The sequence below is a fragment of the Eucyclogobius newberryi genome, unplaced genomic scaffold (assembly GCF_026437365.1).
Source record: "Eucyclogobius newberryi isolate DKJ021-1_F unplaced genomic scaffold, fEucNew1.0.hap1 SCAF_20, whole genome shotgun sequence".
Lineage (NCBI taxonomy): Eukaryota > Metazoa > Chordata > Actinopteri > Gobiiformes > Gobiidae > Eucyclogobius > Eucyclogobius newberryi.
In genome coordinates this window covers 11175136-11200082 of record NW_027315835.1, presented here as the reverse complement: position 1 = coordinate 11200082, position 24947 = coordinate 11175136, and the positions used below count along the sequence as shown (strand labels likewise).

General features: G+C 38.4%; 2 protein-coding genes across 12 annotated transcripts in view; both read left to right on the top strand.

Moving 5' to 3' along the window:
* gngt2b (guanine nucleotide binding protein (G protein), gamma transducing activity polypeptide 2b) overlaps positions 1-24947 on the top strand; it is a 139592-nt gene that overhangs the window by 24584 nt on the left and 90061 nt on the right. The gene's annotated exons all lie outside the window — the stretch shown is intronic.
* The window catches only part of tanc2b (tetratricopeptide repeat, ankyrin repeat and coiled-coil containing 2b), a 150469-nt gene that overhangs the window by 59996 nt on the left and 65526 nt on the right, over positions 1-24947 (top strand). For 7 of the 11 annotated variants that reach the window (XM_072455950.1, XM_072455947.1, XM_072455946.1 and 4 more), the window contains 2 exons: positions 12152-12265; positions 22814-22962. In XM_072455950.1, coding sequence (XP_072312051.1) covers positions 12152-12265; positions 22814-22962 — 263 coding nt within the window. Of the gene's footprint in view, positions 1-12151; positions 12266-14286; positions 14375-22813; positions 22963-24947 lie in introns of those variants that run through there. The other 4 variants (XM_072455949.1, XM_072455948.1, XM_072455953.1 and 1 more) reach the window with 2 other exon arrangements.

The following is a 24947-nucleotide window of genomic DNA, read 5'->3' as shown; positions in this document are numbered from 1 at the left end:
TTCAGCTGTGTAGTAATCATGTAAATGGAGCGTGCTGCCTTTGTAGTTATAATTGGCTCAGTTTGTTGGAGAATATACCAAGCTTATGACCAGTCCATGTCATGATTTGTTGTTATTTAGTAAATGAAGCTGAGATAAACATAAGAACAGCTAAGGGCTTTAAACTAGAAATGTTATCAGTATTGTTATCTGGCTAAATCCCTTTTAAAACGCTGTCGTATGGGTGTATCTTGACATGTATTATTAATTCAATTGAGCAAAGCTTGAACCCTGTGAAAAGAATCAACCAGAAAACTGCACCGTATGTGTTAAAAATGATCATCATAAGATTTAATTTAAGTGATTAAAACTAAAGCTTAATCAAACTAAGGATTATCCGTAATTTTCTAAACCCTGATTTAATAATATGCATTCTTATTGCTGTACATTTGTATTCTGCAACTTAGAGAGGATTAGCTGCTAAGGTAACCCCAGTCTGAATTTAAATGGAGTCAAAGGAGGAGTTATTTTTCTGCGAGTGCTCATTAGCCCAGAGCTATAGCTTTAAGGCAGGGTTTTACATAACATTCTTGGAGTTTGGATTAAACCAAAGAACACGTGTAATAAGAGGTAGGAGTTATAGAAACTTTGACATCACAATTGTTATTTTGGAAATATGCTAAATTAGAATCCCATGTATATTACTATAATGAAAACTGTTTAAAAAGGCTGCGAAAAAGCTGATTGACAATAGAAAAGATAGAAACATAAGGCACAAATATATAACATGACTTTCCTGCTCTTTTGTAATTCATTCTACTGTCCATTCACTTTTCTTGCAATACTTGAACCGCAACTAAGATATTAAGTAAAAGCACGTTTTAGCACCATTTATACTGACATTGAATTGATTATCGGGACAAGCTGAAAAATTACTAGATAATAATATTTGTTTGTATATTTGTATTTACATGTCACAGGGTATGGCTAGCTGATCCGTGAATTTATTTATTTATTTAAATGAGCAACAGTGAAAATGAAATACTTGCAAATGCTAAGATCTAAACAGTGTGAATCTGTATTATTTTCTGTATTTTATTAATTTGATGGGTTATGTGGGGTTTTAGATCTATTTAGCCAATGATTTGCTGTCTTATCTGCGCTTTACCAGCTGAATTCTCACAGTTAATTTGACCATGACCCAGACTGACCAAACATGATGTGGCATTTTCCCATCAGAGCCCTGTGCACCGGAGAGAACTGCTGCTTGAGCGCTCAAGGCTGACAAATCCCAAACAGCTTCCATTTCATTTACACAAAGCCAGTTTTCACATTCACTATTGTGCCTTTTTATTGTAGATAGATTGATTGAAGCATGATTTTTACTGTTACAGCATATGTTATGGCACACCTGATGATTGGAGCTCTTTGTGGTGTTTTTTGGGAAAAGCATGTAATAGACTAAACATTTCAGAAGTTTACGTAATAATAATAATAGGCTAAGGCCAAAACACGTACTTTGATAGCAAAAAAACAGACCACTATATTCCTTAGGGCATTGTCACTACTAAGCTATAGATGAATGTGTAACTATCACATTCTGTTCATGTATTCTCCATTTTCATGCTTTAAAAACTGTGGTACTTTTGCTAACTTTAAATAGTATAAGAAATAATACATAGATGAAACTTTACCACAAATAAATATCAACAGGGGCAGAACTGGAGATGGAATAATCCTTACATAATGATTACAAGTATTTATACCAATGTAGTTGATATGCTTTTCATCTCACTACACTATTTCTTCGTTAACATTAGTTTTTAATATATTGATATCTAGATTTGATTTGCTGTTTAGATATAAGTAAGATATATGTTTAAAAGTATATGTTTAAAATATTTGAGAGAAGACTGTTTTATGAAATATAAACAAACACAAAACAAGGAACATGAGAGCATAAATAACATAAATAAAATTACAAAAATTATTCCCATTTAGTCCAAAGTCTATGAATTATGTTTGTTTTCAAATTAAGTCAGAATGTCATTTTTTATTTTTTTTAGTATGTTGTAATTTTCAGCTATTATCCCAGTAATTGCAGTATTTATGATTTCATAAATGCACCAACTCGATGTATTGTGCAGCGCTAGTCGACATTACGCAGACATCACCAGCGCTGAGTGCAAACAAGACACAATGGACCTGGAAATGTCATCTTTACCTGCTTCTGAAATGTTATAATGATGAATGAGGCTAGTGTTTTACTGAACAGATATGACGTCACTGCTGAACCACTCCACAGGCAGACACTTTCTAAGGTCAGAGGACTAAACAAACACTAACAGATTTTCAAACAGATTCACTCTTTATTTAAAACCCCACAGTGAACGTGCGCTGCAGGGAAATACCAGGTCAGCAGAAGTCATCACTGTAGCTTTAAGAAAAGGGACTGTGGCACTAAACAGTCAAGGACACATTTGATACAGATAATAATAGCATCAGCCTTGACCTGAGTCCCAGCAGGAGTTCGCTCTGGGTATTTATAACCAATAAAAGAAACTGATGGAGATCGTGCCATCAGTTGTAATCTCGTTAAGTAATTTAATAGAGGTCTGATTAGAATGGTTTTCTTTGAAGCAAATATAATATTATTAAATATCTCAAAATATTTTTAAGATATTAGTATTTTAGTATTTACCTTAAGTAGCTAACTATCTTTTACCTTAATGAATTAACCAGGTGCGAACCATTTGAGATAAAGACCTCTTTGACCTGGAGCGAAGTGAAAAATAGCACACAAATAGTAAAAAAAAATTACACAATTACGAGACATTTATGAACAAATAAAAACGGTTTAAATTTAAAAGGACATCGTCTTTTTTTTTCTTTAAAACAAATAGGATTCTCATTCCTTTTTTTTTCGTTTTTTTAAACATAAAAAAATAAAATACAATATAATATAATTTTAAAATCTCACAAAATTTGGTTGAACAAGGGTTTTAAATCCTTATATTTTGGGAGTTTCATAAAATAATTAGTGCAAATTGAATACTGTAATTTATTTGTGTTAAAAAAGAGAAAAATAATCTCAAAATATTGATTATTCATCAAAATGGCCCGAAAATTATACATTTAGAGCCATATTCTGTATACTTTAGCTGTATCTCACGTCCAACCTAAATGACTCTCAAACTAAATCTACATTGCCGACTGTAAGTGTCGTTTTATGTAATCCCAGCTGTAGCAGACATGGGAAAATCAACATCCTGATACACGCCTATCACTACTGGACTTGAATGAGCAAACCGGATTTAACTCTATATTTGCAAACCTTTAAGAGACATTTTGTGTGTGTGTGTGTGTGTGTGTGTGTGTTTTTGTGTGTGTGTGTTTTTGTGTGTGTCTTTTAGCTGGATATGTTTGCTCAGCTCGAAAGCACTGAGGTGGCATGCAACCCACTGCTCTGTTTTGTAAGCAAATCATTATCATGGCTAATAATAGCACACTGCGGGTTTCTCTGTTCCCAACAAACACCGCTTTTCCTGGAGATAATGCTTAAAAAGTCCAACTATGTAATGATACTGCTGAGTAACTTTTCTTTCCCAAATTGGCTTTTAACGTCTGTCACCAAATCTGAGTGCAATGCAGAGGGCAAACTTTTTATAGGACAATAATGTGCACCATAATCTTATTGTATTTAGTTTTTTGTCTTTTATACAGACTTGGAAATGGTTTCACTGCTTGGAATTATAGGGTAGGATATATAAGGCACACTGGATTATATGGTGCACCGTCAATGAACGGTCGAATGGACTGTAGTGCGCCGTATAGTGCGGAAAATACGGTAGACTTGGTTCGATCCTGTTCGAGTCCTTGTCTAGTCCAGGTTTAGTTCCAGTTTAGTTCCAAATTTGACTTTTTCTCCATACAAAAGACTACATTTTTTTTTTAATTGTTCATCGCTGTGGCAACGGTCCAAGATTCCCATCACGCTGAAACCCATGAAAACATACACTGATGTATTTTTATAAACCGTGTAAGACTTTGTACTCATGCCTTTGTACCTTTGTCTTTGTACTCTACCTGTCTTTTGGGTTTGAAAGTATTGGAACCAGTGGCCTATATGTATTCATCTTATCTGACAAGACACATGTTATCTTGCTAAGTATTCTGTTTTATATTGTGTTGCTGAACTTATTCACCATATGTCGCCGTGTTCTTCCTCCCCCTATATTACCTGACCTGACTGTATCCTGTTCCTGCATACTTCATTGTAGGCTTGAAACCCAGGCAGCTATAACAATACATTATTTGATCTCGCAGTATTGCCTCTGCTCTGTTGAAAGGCAAAGTATCACCTTTATTTCTCCTGTAAAGCTCGTACAAAAGGTTATATGATTACTAAGCAGATGTGTTTTGAACTGGGAGCTTTCGTCGCCACGGAGGGCTTTCTCTGTGTTATTTACCTGAACTCAAGATTTTGCTGAGCTGTTGCCATGGAAACCCTTGTGGTTGGTCCATGACACTTAATTGTTGTGGGTAAGTGTAACGGTACAGTGTGTATAGAGGCTTAGTGCTGCATGTAACTGAGGCAATGAACATGCTCTGGTCTATAAAAATGGCATTCATGTTTGTATTTTTGGATGTTTTGCCAGAACGAAATACCACAATATATGCAATGCAATTTCATTTACAAAATATAAAAATATAGCCTAAAATGTGCCCTTATGAATTAACATGCCCAAAATGTTTTAAAGGACACATATTATACAAAATTGGCTTCTTTTTTTTGTGTGCATTTAACCATGAAATTACATTTTTCCCTCATCAAAAACATTCCCCATGTGTGGACAATAAAGGATTATCTTATCTTATACCCAGAGTTGTATTAGCTTCATTGACACTCCTGTTTAGAAATTCCTCTTCCTCCGAGTGTGCGACATCATATTCTACCTATGACGTGGTTCTGAGATCTTCTGTTTTGTTTTTAAGCTCATAAATCATTCTCATTCTGAGCATTTCTGCCTCAAATCATCACAACTGTGTGCTTGCATGAGAATGTCTCTCTCCTATGTTATTCCCTCTGCAGCTAAAGTAACTAAAGTAAATTCTGGGCGTGGGAAAACCCAGAGTGACATGAAAACATTTGTTTTGTTCTAAAACATGAGATGACAGATACTCAAGAGTACGTTTAAAGGAAAATGACATTCAAAATAATGCATGATATTTGTCCCTCAAAGGTACAATTATGTGACTTGACGAGTGGAGGGTTTGGCACCTAGTTTTCTCCATGGAAATGTAATATTGCTTCAACTAGAATGTTCCACTGTATGGCATTATCTGCACGGTGACAAGTAGGTGAGAACACCAGGCCAAGGTCTTGTTTTGCAGAGTTTTTCAAGATATTCTTTTAAAACATTCTGGAATATTGTGGAAAAACAAAACAGTTCCATAAAGAGCATCTGGTGGTCGGAAAAGTTACATTGTGCATCTGGTGTATGTGTAATCAGTGTTGTTTTGCGGATTTTCTTATGTATTTAAAATAAACCTGAGCACCAAAGCCCTGCTGAAAAATGGTTGTGTCGAAGCTAATTAAATCCAGTTTGTATTCAGAACGTGCCACTTGTTTAAAATGCAGGTCGTGTCTGAAAGTGAATGCCCATCATCATTTGCACTGTATCCAGCAGAAGACAATTTGAATCGTAATAAAGAGTGCTTGGTTCTGGCAATACATTTGGCTTGATTGTAATGACTTGAACATATACGGAGGAGGGATAGTTAATACAGTGATAGAGGATTGCTTAGGTTGAGCTGGAGCTGTAGAAGGGGATTTTTAGATATATATAAGAACATTGTTATGTGGTTTAAGAGGATGAATTCCAAATTTAAGTATTGTAACTATTTATTTTACTTAAATGATAATCCTAACAAGGCTATTGTATTAATTTAGGTCTGTTCATGGGATTAGTGCACGTTTTACTTCAAGCGTTGCCCTTGAATACTACTGCATATTTTTTATAGTTGAACAGTACTTGCTTTTCTTCGTAGCCATGTGTAATTTAAATGGTAGTTAAGTTTAATACTGTACTGCGGAGCATTCAGAACAAAACATTAACATTAAATATTATTTGGAAAAAACAGGTTAAAGCCCCTTAAAGCTCACTCTGAGGAGTGAAACTGCATAATAACTGAAATATTGTGATCACATCATCGCAAGTCTCACGATATATTGAAATATCATCTTCAGTGGGAACAATACAGAGCATGATCTTTTTCCATTTTTTGCTCAAGTTCAGCGCAGACAAAATGAAGAAAAAACCTCTTAAGCACTTTTATATCTATTTATTTGGAATATGAACATTTGCAGCCAAGGCTTGTCGAGGCACTTTAAAAGAAAGAAGTATAATTTATTCTGCAGTTCTGTTCTGCCTCTCAACAATAACGGTACCGTGAAATTAATATTGTAATTATTATTGCACTGTCTGCATTGTCTGATTTGCATATTGTTACAACTGTAGAAACAACCTGGTCAAAAGCTCAAAAATGTTTTGCATTAAGAACACAAACAATTTGCATACAGTCAGGCTTACGTTCAAATCCTTTACCGCTCGAGAGGGACGTCGACACTAAAGTTTGATACCTCCAGACCGCGATAGCATCCCTCTCCTCCGCTCTCACGTGCCTTCTCACACGGCCACACTAGAGAGGATATATTTATTCATAAGCTCATTAGAAGTGGATTTGCCGCCTGCGATCCATCTCACGGTGCCATCCTTCGCCTGGCACCGTGCGACAACACCGGACTCCCCGGGATTTAGGATTGAGAAAGGATTTACTCCACCTCGACAGCTAGTCTCACTTTACCACTTTACCTCGATGAGAGCGAAAGGCGGGAACGAAACGAAGACCTGGCCGTCACTCCGACATTGATACAAGATGATGTTACGATAGTCCAAAGCTTTTACCGACTCATTATAGTCCGTAATTAAAGCTGTCCAGTGAGTTTGTAAATGGAAGGGTAATTGTTGATACTGTGTGTGATAAGATTATTTTGATTGGGCTCTGCATGTTCATCCGTCTTCCTCTTTCTCCTCTTAAGAAAAAAGGTTAAAGTCATCCAATAAAATGTTCATCTGCACCAACAACAAACAACCCTTTCCCGGGACGGCTTAGAAGCAGCTTTGTAATCTGTTTATATCCTATTTGCGGTCAAGATCGGCAGTTCTGTGCAAAATCGTGCAACCGAAAAGGAAGAGCACAATTTTCATTTATTTTAAGAGTGACACAGCGTAATGTTTATTATTTATCAAACGTCGAGCAGCAGAAGGGAAGGGCACAATTAATGGCGGCGCTCATGGCAACTGCAGATTAATAACGGTATTAATTGTTATTGAATGATGGAACAAAACCAGAATGCATGAAAAGAACCATGCCATAATAAACCTTTTCATCCAACATTTCTGCTAATCATAAGCACATACCGTATTTTCCGGACTATAAGTCACACCAGCCAAAAAATGCATAATAGAGAAGAAAAAAACATACATAGGTTGCACTGGAGTATAAGTATATAAGTATAAATATAAGTATAAGTCGCACCCCGGCCAAAACTATGTAAGGTGCAACTTATAGCCTTGAAAATACGGTATTTTTTTTTATTCTTTAAAAAAATCTGTTTCTTAATGTATCTTTTTCCTCGAGGTGCATTACATACAATCGTAAACCAGGTACATGACATTTTTGCAGAACATATAGATTAGTAGTAAGATAAGATAAGATAAGATAAGATATTCCTTTATTGTCCCACATGGGGAAATTTCATTGGTGCAACGCAGGTACGACCAAATATATCCCTAACAAATAAGTACCTTATTGTTCACCTTTACAATATTATGCGTTTTTTCCTTGACGATGCCGCAGTCGTATTTGAAGCCGTCCGTCATTGCTTTGTGACAAATCGCAGCTTTAAAGAATGACCTTTAAGTTGAACGTGTCCAGTGCTGAGTGTTCTGTCCCTTTATCCTGTGACAGCGTCAGACTCCACGCTGCGCGCCTTTCAAACCAGAAAATCATCTTTTCACTCAAGTGTACAGTCACTATGCACAACTAAAAACATCATAAAGGTCTAAAGCATTGTGCATTTGTTTGCATTTTGTTGATTATACCGTCTTGATTTGTAGATTGATTCAGTTTTATTTGTCTTAATGCACAACCAAACAAATAATACATTATGATTGCTCTAAGGATAATTTGTTGGATGTTGTCAGCTCTTTGTTTCCCAATCAATAAAACAACCAGGATTTCCCATTTACATAGCTTATTTTGTTGATTATTATTAATTCTGTCATTCAAATCACTTTTTCATTCTTCTTGTTGTACAGCCACAATACATACTACATAAACATTGATTTTATTTATAGATAATCTTGAGTTTCCTGAATGATGTTCCATATCTTAAATTACATAGAACTTGAAGGCTACTCTTGTTGTTATCAAAGGCATAATATATTAGGAGTTAATTGTTAATTATGTAGGGTGGAACCTTCTAATTCCGGAAGGATTTCATATTTGTTTCAACCTTTAACCAGTTATTTGGCGAATAATGACTAATGTAGATGCCTATTCTTATTGATTTATTATTTTATTTGCCACTTAGATATTATTACATTGCATTATTATAAAAATATAAAATTATTCTTGTTTTTTTAGCTCCATCTTTATGTATCGTGTCTTATCAAGTGTTCGTTCTTGATGTTTTTGATTCTTCCATAAAAATCCTGGCCCTTTTTAGTGTTTGTTGCCATATTTATCCCTGAATCATCTTGCCACTGCACCAAGATTTTGTTTACTGATTTTTACTGCAAAAAGACATGTATTAGGAAGATAAATTGTTGGAAACTTTTAGATGGCAGTTATTTCATTGTTTTGTCCACGTTGCTTCAAACCTCGGTAACTTATAATGACCTCTCACACATGTCTTACCATTGAGGTGAAACATTGTACATTTCACCAGCAGTAATGGTTCTAAAGCTTATTTGTTGGCTCACAGTCGTTGAAATTGTTGTGTGAGATACAGTGGTGCTGCATCAGTCAAGGTGTTCAGTTTTATTTGGATGCATTACCATGTAAAGACAGTGCATAAATTAGCACTTAAATATTAAGAGAGCATTTATCAAGTCTGTCTCTTTGCATTAGAATCGTTTCCAACCATTTAAAAGGCTTAAACATTTTGTACATCATTGATAAATCATCTCAAAACATACTACATTCACTCCCTAGACTGACAGTAACATCTGTTGTGGGACTAAGGATGAAAAATGGCCTTGTGTCTGATTCTGGCATATTTACTTTTATTATGTTATTAATATGCACTGTCTCTGAAATGACTAAATAAACTCAAATAAGCTATTTTATTGTATTATTACTAGCACTATAAGACCTTTGACACTGTATTGCAGGAACTTTCCTTGTCTCTTGTCTGTTGCACATCACTCTCTGTTACAAAGCGTTGCACCACCAGATTCTCGCCAATAGAAAACCATAGGAACCAGCCAGTCTTCTTAATATGAACAAGATTTTTGGAAAGATTAAACATTATGTCTTTGTATGGGTCTTATCTCTTCCAGTGGAGGGAGCTGGATAATGGGATTACACGTCTTTGCTCATCACACACACACAATTGCACACGTTTGAAATATCTGCTTGAACTCCACATGATCTGAGCTCCGACGAACAACGGAGCGTCAAGACATTCTGGTTTTCCCAACACATGTTTCGGCCTCCAGATGCGTCGCCGCACTCATCCACCAGATCCTTTCAGACGTGTGCAGCCATTTGTAAGAAGTGTGTGGCTGTTGCATCATGCTTTACATCATCTATTTTAGGGTTGGGATTACTCATTTAGAACAAATTACAGCAAATTATGACCATTCCCATCAGACAAATAATCCCCAGTTTGAATTGAATAATTTCTGGTTTAAATGGTCAAAATGAATACTCAGCAGCAGAGTTTGCAAGGCAGAAATAGATTTTAAGGAAAGCTGTCTCATAATATTAGTAGTACAATACATAGCCTAGTATTGTATAGTATTCTATCGTATTGTGAAATTATTTTAAACAGCCCATGTATAATATTGTATTGTATAATAACGCTGGGTATATCTTTATGGCCAGTTAACTGCAGATAACTAGAATAATCTAGGCTACTCTAATCTAATTCAATTTTCTCAAGGGCTGCACAATATGGGGAAAATTGTGATATACGGCAGTTAATTACTGCAATATCGCAATTTTTTATTTGAATGTAATTTACTTTTTGAAACAATAGTTAAATTAAAATGTGCATGCCTTAATTTTCTAGTCAGATTCATTTCAAACAAAAGCTTTACATTGACAAAACCAAGATTAAATCAAGGTTATTTTAACACACAGCCCTTATGCGGGTCTGGAGGATGCGCCAACATGAAAACATTTTACTTTTATTTAATTTCTTTAATGTTTATAACATGAATAGTAAAAAAAACAATAAAATCTGCCTTTATATTAAAAAAAATCATTTCATTTAAAAAATAGAGTATATATATTATATTATTCTAGAGATAAGTGTTTTGCCCTGGTCGGCGCTGAGATTGAACTGCAATCCTTCTTTCTTTAAGTCTCTAAAACCTGAACTGCTCAGGATAATAGTGTATTGTGAAAAATACTTTTGGATGCACAATTTTGTTCAGAAATAATTCAAGCATGTATCTTCTCTCTGTATAATTAGTGCGGTGATCTGAGAGTCAGCTGAGAGTTAAGTCGGAATTGAAGAAAAATTATCTATAATAATTCCAACCTTGATAATTTATTCCCCACATAATTTCCTCTGAGAGCTGGTACTTTCATAGTAGGACGTCCTCACTAAATACAGTCTATCTACGCTGTGCTTTTCACCCATTAACGTATTAGTATTTCTTTCTCGTAACATTATTTAATTCTTGTTCCTGTAAATGTTTTGACCTCAAACTGGGAGATCGTGCCACAACCTCCGCCCTCGACTTTTATCAGCTTCCACTGGCTGTGAATCAGGCTAGAGGAGGGTCCCAAAGCGCATCGCTCCAGTGTTGCATCATGGGCACAGAGGGATCGTGACCAGGTTATTAAGATGGAGGATTCAAGATTTCAGTTCTGTAACAATCTGATAAGTCGACTGTACTGTGCAAGCAGAAGGCGGATTCTCAGTAGGAGTTTAACGGATAATAGTGTGGTTTAAGTGAAAATGTTAGAGTCCTTTGTGATTGGCAGCCCTTGATATTGACACTATATCACCATATTTTTCATCACGTTACTTTTACATTTGGATATTTACCGATATTCACCAAATCAGATACTTTATTAATGTCATCCAAAGGTCTGGTTTAAAATGAGGTATAACTACATCTTCCTCTTATTCTTTGTTAACGGAAGCATGGCTAAAGACTATTGTCATAAATTATATATATATAGAGCTGGTCCTGAATGAAAGGAAAAATAAAAATACATAAATGTTGTAATTGTGTTCCTGAAACCCACCCACACAAATAGCGCACTTTTTGGCGGCTGTCAAATCAAGACCACCAATACAAAGTCAAGATTTGGCAAAGTGCTTTAATAAATACAAACTCACTTTATATTTGTCATTAGATTCAAGTCATAGCTTAGATGTTTTAATAATCAAAGATGCCATTGTAATATATAGTATTTATTTTTGTTAATTTGCTTAATCTGCTAAATAATTCAACTAGGATCTTTTTCAATCAATGTCTTGATTCTGTATACATTTTCGGTGCATTCACACTTATCGTTATGTTGTTATTCGGTCCTAAATTGAGCCCATTTTTAGATCTAATATGGACTTAGTTTGGTTCTGTTCTTGTGCTTGTTTAGTCCTGGCTTATTCCAGTTGTAGTCTTGGGTGTAGTACTGGTTTTGTCCATTTTAATTAATGTATAAAGTGTATTTGCAGCCATATTAGTCCATATTATGTCCATAATAGTCCATTTTAGTATGTCTGCATTTTATCCGTGTGCTGCTTTGAGCTTACACTCTCTCTCTCTCTTCTGTCCTGTCCCTCTTTCCCTCTCTCTCTCCTCCATTGTCCTTGTCTCTGTACCTGTGAATATGGATGTGCTGTCTGCTCGCGTCGCCGCAGCCCCTCAGCGAAAGGCTAAGTTTGTGGAGAGCCCCCGAATCCCCCCCTCAGAGCCCGACTCTCCTCCTCACCCGTACAGCCACAGCTCAGCCCTTCACCTGGTCTACTGCACAGGTAAGTCCGCTTGACCAGTCACAGGCACTCGTCACGCTTCCTGTCTCTGTCACACATCGGCGTCAACATCACGGCTCATTTGTGTGCGGATTGGTGTCAACGTATTCATGTCAATTTAAGATTTTGTGGCCTGTAGGCTTTGTTAGACCGGAAAGACAGCGTGAAATGGGGGATGAAAGAGAGGGGAGGACATGGAGCAAATTGTCGGGGTCGGGATTTGAACTCCCAACTCTGCACTTGGAGCCTGGCATATCGACCACCGAGCAGCACGTTTTACTCTTTTCTTATGTCAAGTTGTTACTGTTTGTATGTGTTTTTATGTGTGACTAAAGCTGTACAATAATACTGACATTGAATTATGGCTCAATAACTCTGGGACATTGTTTGCAATAGCGCTGGAGTACTTTAGTCTTTCAGTTTATTCAATGGTTGATTGTGTTCAGTTGACCTTTTTTCAGTCAGCACACTAATTATTTAATTTGAATTATTAGGATGTATAAAGCGGAAAGGAGAAGATACATGAAGTGAGTTAACTGGACATGTTTACTCTGCCTCTTTGCATATAGAGATACTGTTTACTAGTACCTCTGTATGTATAGTTGTTTTTGTGCAAGATCTTAATAATTTCTAGAGTTTTTGTCAGTGCCACAACACATCCCGTTTTAATCAGTTAATCAATGCCTAGAGTATGTCTCTAGCCGGGGGTTCTTCACCTTTTTTGACCTCGAGGCCTGTCTTTTCTCTACAAAGTAAACTGTGGCCCAGTCTCATATTAAATGTACCGTATTATATTTTACTGATTGTGTTGCCCTCAAGGAGGAGCTCAAGACCTTTGGGCCGTGGCCTTTTGGATTTCTTTAGTCGACTTCAGCAACTGTATTGATTCTGACATTAAAAAATGCCAACCTATACTTACCATAGACACAGCTGAACTTTAGGTGCATTTAATCAAAGTTAATCGCGATCGTACAGTCAATTTTCTCTCTGTATCAGCATGTAGTTTGGAGCAGAATTCAGACTTTGTAGGAAGAAGACATTTTTTTTTAAATTTTAGTGGCAATTATTAAATGTCTGTGCAATGGCAGAGTGGCACATGTGTGTAACCTGTGGCGTTGTGAGTCAAAACCTGGCTCTCGAGAGTTTGCTGCAGTGTCCTTCGCCAGTCTTATCCCCTTTTCATGCTATTTCGTCCGGTCTAATAAAGCCTACAGGCTAAAAAAACATTAAAAAAAGAAAATGTATTATCGCTTTTCTGTTCAGGAAATAAATATGCAAAGCTATTTTCATTTTTTTTTTATACGAGAAATAAAAGCTAATCCAAATCAGTTTTAGGTAGAATTTCATTGCACAGTAATGGGAGAAAAATATGACTGGCGTGAAGTAAAGTGCAAGAAACAGTTCAACCAACCAACTAACTACACGTTAATATGTTATAATATAATGTGGTCCTTTGCTATATTCAACTGGTATGGCATATTGCAATGTCTTGTACCTCCATGTTTTAGGTCTATAGATGTCACCATTCTTATTGTTAATTTCCCTGGACAGTGGACCGCGTCAGGGGCAACGTGACATCCAATCTGCACTTCACTCAAGTCTACCCTCGAGCCAGAATACGCTGCAGAGGTCGTTAGTGAAATCGCCTCTTCTGCCCTCTCTCTCCCTCGTCTCCTTCCTCCTCCGTCCTCTCCCTTAATCCTCCTCTCGTCTCTCTTGTGCTTGTTTTGCCCCCGTGCACAGTTTACTCTTAACTTCACACTTGCGGCGTAATCCTGTGCACTGCAGATCTGTCTAACCCCGATGCCCTGCCTCAATATCCGTCCCTCCGTAGCGCGGGTTCATCCCAGGACCGATAGCGCCGTGCTCGGACTCGGTATCGCCGCTCTCATCTCACCGCACCTTTTTCCTGTGGTCGCGGGGAAATGGACTGTTTAGCTTCCTGACCTGCTGTTTGCCCGGCTGCGAAACTGCGTGGAGTCCGAGCATCGCGGGTGGTGCTTAGAAACTCAAGGGTTTTTTTAACTTTTAGGAAGAAAATGGCTGAAGTGTTACAGGATGTCGCCATGTGCCATTCGTTTCTGCTTGGACTTTGCACAAAGGGAGTTATAGGTAATCTAGTCTAGTACTTACTAAATTCTACTTTGCCACAGTTTGGACCAGATTGTCTAAAAGCTTGCATCTTCTCATAATAAATATTTAAATTACGATGTACTTCAAATTTGGATTCCTATTGCATTTATATTATTGGAATTGAATATCTGTTTCACACAGGACAAAATAAGTAGATATTCAGATAGAAAACAGACTTTGTATTTACTGACATTTTGTATTTTAGTTTCAGTAGTTTGTATGCTCTGATTTAGATTATGCTTTACTTGTATTAACTTTATATTCACAAAGTCTACCTGGTATTATCTGTGTTTTTCTATAGTAACTTTTCTACCCAGATAAAACCTTCAATACCCTCATGCCTATTTCTATTTATTTACATAACTTTTTTTGCATTTCTTCTTTGATATCTGTCTCATTGCAGTCAGTAGTCATGTGAAATAGATGATAAGCTATCCGTGCAGAGGAGCTGATAAGAGGCTATTGCTCAAGTGGCGATTCAGGTTTGAAGTGAGAATCTCCACCGCTGTCGAAGCTGGGAAACAGTTAATTAGAAACTCGATGGTGTTGTGCTATTCTGAAATTGTTATCAGTTTTGGAAGAGGCCGAGTCCTTTCCCCAGGTGGACAGATGGAGAACTCTTAACCAGAGCTCACTAGTAACAGCAGGGGGGCCGGCTTAAACGTGTGATCACATGCCACTCCACGCTTCAGGGTCAATGACACTTTCAGTTGAATTTATTGCGTATAAAAGCTCTGTCTGTATCAAAGCTTGTGTCGTAGAACTCAACTACCGCAATCAGTATTTTTGTATTTTTATCAGCAATATGATGTTACTTTTCATCTGTGAGGTGCCGTGTTGTTTACATGTTGATAGCTTTGATGTTTCTTTATGGTAGTCAATAATACGGCTCAGAGACATATAAAGTATTACGTGCTTGCAAAAGGAGTTGAGAAATATTAGTCAAATACAGTGTAAGTTTAAAACAACTTTCGGACCAGTAGTTTTTCATTTAGTCGAAATGTTTGGGGGAAAGTATTTGTAGTTGAGAGATCTTTGTTTGGAGCAGAATCCACATTTTGAAGGAATACATTTGAATAGCAATTACAAAAGGTCTCTAGTATTCAGTAAATTGACATTGACAGTTTTTGTCATTAATGAGATAAAATAAAATGCAACCAAATGCAAACAACCCTAACAATTTTCTAATTTAAGTCTGACTGATTTGATGATTAAAATTCCATTACAGGTGTTCTCTCTACCCTTGCCTCACCTGTGTCCCGCCCGTGGCTCTATTAATACCTCCAGCCCCCCTCTCCGCCCCCTGTCCCACCTGGTCCAGGCCTGTCCCGTGCTCCGAACACATGCTTTCCCATCTCCTCTCCCTTAACACGGGGCCAGATGCAGCGAGCGCCCAAAGGCATTCCTACGAAATAGAGTTAGTTGCCATAGTAACCATCTGTCTGCCGCTCCTCGACTCAGCGATCCATTGGTGAGGACTCGATGCATCATATTCAAATAGGATCATTACACATGAGGTTAGAAGTCCCACTTGTAGTAGATGCAAAGACGTGCTCGGTGCCGTCGTCTGTCGCATTCAAGCCGTCAAGATGTAACACTTGAGTGGCTTCTGTAAAGGCACTTTAAATTATGTGCATAATTAGCATTTAAGTTGCAAAGTAAGGAATGAATCTTAAGTCTACATGTGACCAATTAACGCTTTTCTGTAGATGATAGTGTTTGGGGTTATACATCATGTCTGCCATGTATTTGTACAGGCAAGTGTAATCTATATATTATACATTTCTGGAGTAAATGCCACTTCAATGTTATTTAGTTCTTTGTTTTAACAACTTGTTTAGAAAAAGGAGCAAAATATATGTCCTGAAAAACCAAGAGATGTTGAGATTCACACAGTTTCTCTCTTCAGGGCTCAAAACACTCACCATTTCCACTGTAATATGCTCCAATTGTTGCTCCTCCATATTTTGTCAAGTTTATGCACCCTCACCTGACTTGTTTGATTTATTTCAGTGCGTACATTGCTTGCATTTATATCAGAAGCTATTGTTTTATAGCTTCATACAAATTACTACTACAAATGCAGGCCTAGTGCCCTCTGGTGGGATTTATTTAGTGCCAGCTAAGATATTTACAAGACTCATGCTTTACACTACCGGAAAATGGAAAAATTCAAAGAAGTAAAAAGCCAGAATAATGCATATTATTGTGTATTTTTGGCTCAAGGCAGTGACTGTGACAGATGACTTGGATTAAAGATTCCGCATCAATGGAATCCTGACAAACTATTTGGCATGTCCAACTGCAGTAGTAAAAAACAACACACAAAAAACGCCTGGATAGTGCCTCGAGCTGTATAAAGGATCTGATTTACAAAGGTAGACGTTGGAGAATGAGATAAGGAGAGACTAGTGAAAGGAATGTAGATAAACTGTGATGGTTTGTGATCACGATTGCGGCCACAGAGCCCCGAGGAGCCGTTGAGTTGACTAATCAGCGCTAATGCATTCACTGCTTACTACGACCGGTCTGTCAGCTGGACGCACTCGCTGCTGCCTTGTCCAGACACAAGGACAAACCTGGCAACGAGCACAATTGGCAACTTCGAGGCACAAGCAAACAGGGAGGGTGAGCTCGCATGGAGTTTGCAGTTTAGTACAATACAAGTGAACAATGTTAAACAAATATGAAAACAGAGTGAGCTGACCTATGCCAAGGCAGCAATTCGCGATGGTAAGATTAGATACAACAATAAGACTTTCAAACGATTCCCTACGTAGGACACGATCAGGGGTCGTGCTATTGCTGTTACTATTGATAGTACGCCAGTGGTGGAAGAAGGACTCTATTTTGTTGCTTAAAAGAAAGAACAGGAGAAAAACTATACCTTTAAAAGAGTAAAAAGTGATTCACACAGATTTTTTTAACTACTAAAGCAAGAAATTGTGATCTTGATGAAGAATTGTCCCGATTATTGGTTGTCAGAAGTACCGTCATTTTTCTGGTCATTTATGTAGCTTGAATTTCTTTGCTCAAATCGGGGACTTAGAAATGTAGGCAAATTGTCATTATAAACGTGCTAAAAATTTAAATACACTTCCCAGTTCAAAAGTGTAGTGGAGTAGAAAGTACATAATTATGCCTGCTAGAGGACTTAAGAATGAAAGCAGCTGGAAGATTTGTTTTAACACATTGTTGTTATGAATAAACCACTTAAATCAATAGTTATGCTAAAGTAACTAATGTTAGCTGCTTATCTTAGCTTGAGCTGTTAAATGATTGATAGATTCCTATCGCAGTAAAAAAGCTGAATAATACTGTTTTAAATCTGTTTTGATTTGATATGAGATCCAACTTGACTAAAAATATTAGTCCATAAATATGTGTGTGTCAGACGGATTTGATATTCATTGCAGTAATATTTAAATTTTTTAGAGTTTAGACTTTATAGACTTTTAAATTCTTGAGAATTCTATCCATTCATTATCCATCTATCAATCCATCTATCTATCTATCTATCTATAGTCTCTTCCAAAATGATTTGGGGGGGGAAAAATCATCAACATCAGCAGATTTTTACTACAAAAAACATTGCCAAAATCAAAAGTTTAGTGTCTAAACCAGACTTGGAGAGACTTATCCATGCGTTTGTCTCCAGTAGATTAGACTGTAATGGCCTGCTCACTGGCCTCTCCAAACGAGCTGTAAAACAGCTGCACATTAGTCCTGTTCTCAGGTCTCTGCACTGGCTCCCTGTGGCTCAGAGAATAGACTTTAAAATAGCTCTGCTTGTGTACAAGTCTCTCCATCTCCTAGCACCAAAGTACATCTCGGACATGTTAGTGCCATATGAACCATCTCGGACTCTGAGGACCTCAGGGACCAGCCTCCTGCTGGTGCCAGAGTCAGGACTAAACATGGACCGGCCTCCTGCTGGTGCCAGAGTCAGGACTAAACATGAACCGGCCTCCTGCTGGTGCCAGAGTCAGGACTAAACATGAACCGGCCTCCTGCTGGTGCCAGAGTCAGGACTAAACATGAACCGGCCTCCTGCTGGTGCCAGAGTCAGGACTAAACATGGACCGGACTCCCGAAGAAGTGAGACAGACCTCTACTCTGGCAATATTCAAATCCAAGCTAAAAACAGTTTTGTTTTGCCGTGAATATGACATGATTTACTTTGCATTCTTCTCTTTTATGTCTTAAACTGTTTTGTGATTTCTGTCATGTCTTTGTGATTTTAATGATTTTTTCCTGTTGTGTGAAGCACTTTGAATTGCCTTGTTTATGAATTTGGCTGTGCGTACAAGCCCCACATGACTTCACCATAAGGCGGTAAAAGTGTCATTCTATCCATTCTTTGCCTTTGTGTACAGAATTGATCCTCCAGGGACACTCAAATGACCTTGAGGACCAGAGGGAATGTGTTTGGCTCCGTAATAAATAAAGCTGCATAGCTGAGCAGCTGTGGCTTCGCTCCTCTCATCAATGTGTGCAGTGATTTAGAAACACAATTTGAAAAACAAAATGCAGTACTGTTTGATTTACATAATTTATTTTTCAAACCTCTTGGTGTTGTGCTTTCATCTATGGCTAAGAATCACTGCAAGAAATCTGAACAAGTCAGCTCGTCTGGTTTGTTTCAAGAATTTGTTTATTGTGAATAGTGGTTCTTTTTGTTTTGGCAGTGCTTGTTAATGAACACTCTGGATTGTAGGCTAATTTGCATCTCGCATTCACTCGCTCAGACAGACTTTTTCATACACCAGCACACAGGGACACTAGAGGTAAGGTAGATGAAGTGTCTTGCCCAAGGACATAACAACAGTATGCACTACCGCCCCCCTGTGGCACCTGGTGTTCCAGCGGTTTACCGTCCAAGTACTAACCAGGACCAATCCTGCTTAGCTTACGAGATCTGATGAGATTGATGACGTTGACAATTTGGTACAGCCACATACAAGGCGTGTGAATTGTACACAAACACTGAAGGAGGCTGAAGTGTCTTGTCCAATGACACAACAACAGTATGCGTTGGCTCAAGCTGGAAATGTACTTTTGTGTGTGCCTGATTCAGTTGTTTAAGCTCTGGAACCAAGTGTGTGAATGTATGGCTGAATTTATTGACATCCCTAACCTTTTTGAGCAAGCGTTCCCACCCGCATTGGCTCAGAGCAATTATGACTAAATGTGTTATATTATGAATATAAATTATATTGTATATATTTTAATATTTTTCTGCCTCTGTGAAGCACTTTGTGACTATGTCTATGAATGATGCCGTACACATACATTTTTATTTACTCTTAGTTTGTTTAGAAAGTTAATATATATATATATATATATATATATATATATATATATATATATATATATATATATATATATATATATATTAACAATATATATAAGACAAGAATACAAAACAAGATTGCATCATTATTTAGGACTCTCAAATCAATGCGTTTGCACTAGCTCCAGCTTCTGTGACCCTTCTGGGAGTGGATTTAAATGCACTAAGCTTCTGCCTGTCCGTCCTGAGTGAGGAGGGGTTAAGATTACCTGTCCGTCCCGGGGTCTTAGTGAGGAGTGAGTGGCCACAGGCTTCGAACAGCTGCTCTGGAGGTGGCGCTGTCTGCAGGTTGTCCGTCAAGTCTGAGAAGTGCCGCTCCTGCCAGTCTGGTCCAACCTGCCCCACCAGAACAGCACAAGGAGGAGGAGAGACACACACACACACACACACACACACACACAGACGTACTATGCTTGCTCGCTCTCTGTCTACACTGAACAAAAACAATATCTACGTGGAGTGTTTCACATTTGCCAAAAAAACTATGGTGGCATGAATAATTTAGAATGATTTTATCGCTCTTTGAATTTTAAGCAGTTATTGTTATTACTTTTTTCTTACAACACAGTGAAAATAGTGTGTGTGAAGAATTTTGAGAATAATAGAACTGAATATTAACCTTACTATGCATTTACTTTTGTCACCTATAGATTATTTACCTTGTTTGATTCACGGCAATTTACTTCTTAAATCTTAAATTACATGGCTAAATATGTATGCACATATTATGAATAGTCACACACATTGATATTGTTTTTTTTTTTTTACATTTTGTTTGATTTGTGTTGACTTGAGTTTATACACTGTTCTCCTCCTTTATTACTGCCTGTTTTAATAACAGTGAGAGCTATGCTGGAGGAAATGGAACTAGTGTTTAGCTCTGAGGCCGGATGGTCAGGTGTAGCTGAAAAACATGATACCTCCAATGAGTGTTTGTTATGGGGCTGGAGGTAACCAATAGCAACCAACCCACAGATGAGGCTATTAAAGGATTTTGGACTTTGCTTTATCACTACACTGCAAAATAAACATGAGGAGAAGGAGAAGATTAAACCCAACTAGATTAAAATCTCAATTTGAATGGTCACAAATAGCAAATAATGCTGTTATTTAAGCACTTTAATGTCAAATACACCCCAAAAAGATTTGGTTATATTAAACTAGCTAAACCTGTAGTGTTAAGTGTAGTGTTTCAATGAAATTTCCCCATGTGGGACAATAAAGGAATATCTTAAAACTCAGTTTTGATTCTAAGGTAAAGGTTTGACTCAATACCAGGTTTGATTCCACAAAAGACATTTTTTGTGCAATAGAATATGATTTCAAACTCATAGTAAGGGTTGTTTCTTTAATATAATATGTAATAAGTATTTTTCTTATCAGTATCAATACTGAGTATTTGGTTTTGATAGTATTGGTATAATTTATTTAAATTTCTTGTCTCTTTGAAAAATTCTGAAAGATTGAAAGATTCTTGTATCACTTTTAGCAGTTCATATATCAGTCTTAATTCAAATATGAATGCCCCTAGATGTGTTTGAAATGTACATTACAAACCAAATATTTATATATTTTAGACATAAATTACAACCTAACCTTAAACCTGAAAAATTGCAACTACTTTTTTGCCAATTTGTTCAACACTTGTAAGCATCTTAAACCCTTTATACAGGTGTGTATTTTCTGGCTAAGCTAAGTATGTTTATGTTGCCATTGTGCATCAGGACAGAGAGTTAGACACACGCCCACTTTGTCTTGAGTCGACAGGAGGCTCTCGCAGGTGAAGGGCGTATCTGGTTACGTCACTTGAGCTGAGAGCAGTGTGCGCCTGTGATGAGGAAGAAAAGAAGGAAGGAAGCGACGGAGCTAAGAAGGAGCTGGAGGCATGTGGACACTTACACCTTTTGATCACTGGAGAGCGTTCGGGAATAGTTTCACGCAATTGTAGGTGGATCATGTGTTTAAAGAGGGCATGTTTTGGTAATGCGTAGTGGAAACTTAAAGGGGGGACTCAGGTAGGCCTCTAAACTTGAGTGGGTTTACACACTGAAAGTTCATTCACAGTGTTCATTGTTGTTTAAGCTGTGCTTCTGGTGCCAGTGGTGGTTCATGGGCTTTTTGGTGATACTTTTTTGTAGTTTAAGTCCTAATGTTGGGACTAATGTAATCCTCTGCATGTACTCTGCAAGTTAACTGTTGGTTTAGTGTTGGGCTGTTTCTTGTTTAGTCAGGAACAAGCCTGGATTAGCCCTGGTTCCTTCCAGTTCCAGTCTCGGTTCAACCCATATTTGCGTTCTTGTCATCACATCCATGCTAATCTTTTGATCAGGATTTTGACTTGATCTTGATAACGCATGTTTGGTTTCAAAATATTTTCATCGGTGTGAATGACATAGTCTGTCATATTAGCTTAGCATGTCCCCTCTTCAAAAACATACCTGTAGTTGTATTTTGCTTTATTCACGCTTGTTTACGAGGTTGTCTTGCGCTGAGTGCTCAGGAATCACCCGTATTGGTAGGTCAGCGATCCGAAACCTGCATATGTGATATTGTATTTGCATGGCTGAAGTTAAATTAGTTTTTAATTACAATGGACCTAGGCTGACTAGCTGATTGCATAGTTTTCAGCTAATGGGATCCATTTAAATATACAAATAAACAGTCACCTTGCCTAAGTGCTTAATTTATTTATCTTTTCATTATTAATTCCGACTTGTAACAGCAGAGGGCGCTGCAACACTTAAATTTGCACTGGAAATACAGGCGTCGTTTTAAAATATGTTTTGTAAATGTACACCTCGCAGACCTGCATGGTTGAATAATTAATTGGTGGATGTTGGTGTTGTAGGGATTTTAGAAGGATTATACTTGGCATACACTATTTCAGGTAAACTATTGAAATGCAACAACTCAACAAACATGTGTGTGAAATTATGAATATACTGTAATAATATTTGCAGTTGAGGTCAGTACTCGCTGGTTGCGTATGGAAACTCAGCCTTTCTGTGCCTTCCTTACCCGTGCTAACACACCTTTCTTTCCCTCTTTCTTGTTGCCTTTTTCAGGGGAGTCAAACCAAGAGCTGGGCCCCCCTCCGTCGGTGGATGAGGCAGCCAACACATTGATGACGCGCCTGGGGTTCCTTCTAGGAGACAAAGTGAGCGAGGGGCCAGCCGGTTCCCACTACAGCATGGAGGATCCCGAGGCAAGACAGGTAAAAACACACAGCAGTCAACAGAGATGTGATACGTGCACTTATTTTGGTGCTATTTATTAATTATTTATGTGGGTTAGTCCAGTACGACTCCTGCTTGTATTAGTGCTGCACAACATCAGAAACATGTGATGCTTCGTACGTTTAACAAAATGATTTATTAATAGTATAGTATAATATAAAGTTAAATTGCAAAAGAAAAATACTATTCAAGCCATGGTTAAATTTAGGCCTAAAATAATGAAAATCATGACAAAAAAACTTAAAAATAAATAAATAATAATAATAATAATAATACAAAAATAAAAAAGGTTATTGATTGACCAATTATGCAATCTTTAACATTTTTGGCAAAATATTCTTCAGCCCATGTTTGTGTGGAGGATCTTTAAGTTTTAGTCCTTTTTGGGCTTTTGTTCTGGATTCTTATTAGTTACTGCAGCAATAACGTCATGGGTCCAGGTTTCTGATTTAGACCTTGTTTAGTCCTTTTTTGGTCTGGTTTAAGTCTTCTATATCTGTCCTAGCCATTAGCGATTAGCGTAATCAATTTATAGAATTAGTATCAGTATTGAAAAAAATAAAGTAGGATTAGAAGAATTATTGTAATCCTTAGAATTATTATATGACCACAAAGTAATTGTAAAGAAAGTACTATTATCTAATTAAGTGTTTTCTTTATAGTATCGTTGTGGTGTTGAAATTGGTGTCGAGCTATTATTATTTTGTTCAAGCTAAGTGCAGATTCAGTAATTGTTTGAAATGTATTTTAGGGCACTCAAACCCCTCCACCGACACCTTAACGTGGTGGAGGGGTTTGAGTGCCCGAATGATCCCGGGAGCTATGTTGTCGGGGGCTTCATGCCCCTGGTAGGGTCTCCCAAGGCAAACAGGTCCTAGGTGACGGGTCAGACAAAGATCGGTTCAGAAGCCCCCTATGATGACAACACGAACAAGGCAGTTTACGTCGCCCGGATTGGCGTCACCGGGGCCCCATCCTGGAGCCAGGCCTGGGATGGGTGCTCCATGGCGAGCGCCTGGTGGCCGGGTCTTACCCCACGGGGTCCGGCCGGGCACAGCCTGAAAGAGCAACGTGGGGCCGCCCTCCCGTGGGCCCACCACCCGCAGGAGGATCCATAAGGGGCCGGTGCAGAGAGATCTGGGCGGCAGTCGACGGCAGGGGCCTCGGCGACCAGATTTCCAGACACAGAGACTAACTCTGGGGACATGGAATGTCACCTCGCTGGGGGGGAAAGAGCCTGAGCTTGTGCGGGAGGTTGAGCGATACCGACTAGATATAGTCGGCCTCACCTCCACGCAAAGTTTGGGCTCTGGAACCCATCTCCTCGAGAGGGGCTGGACGCTCCACTTCTCTGGTGTTGCCCGCGGGGAGAGGCGGCGGGCTGGTGTGGCAGCCGCCACGTGTTGGAGTTTACCCCGGTGAACGAGAGGGTCGCGTCCCTCCGCCTTCGGGTGGGGGACAGGTCTCTCACTGTTGTGGCGGCCTACGGGCCGAACAGCAGTGCAGAGTACCCGGCCTTCTTGGAGTCCTTGGGAGGGGTACCGGACAGTGCACCGACCGGGGACTCCGTTGTTCTACTGGGGGACTTCAACGCCCACATGGGCAATGACAGTGACACCTGGAGAGGGGTGATCGGGAAGAACGGCTTCCCCGATCTGAACCCGAGCGGTGTTCAGTTATTGGACTTCTGTGCTAGCCACGGATTGTCCATAACGAACACCATGTTCAAGCACAAGGGTGTCCATCAGTTGTTGTTGTTGTTGTTGTTGTTGTTGTTGTTGTTTTATGGCGGTTGGCACCCTAGGCCGGAGGTCAATGATCGACTTTGTTGTCGTGTCATCAGACCTCCGGCCGCGTGTCTTGGACACTCGGGTGAAGAGAGGGGCAGAGTTGTCAACCGATCACCACCTGGTGGTGAGTTGGATCCGCTGGCGGAGGAGGAAGCCGGACAGACTTGGCAGAC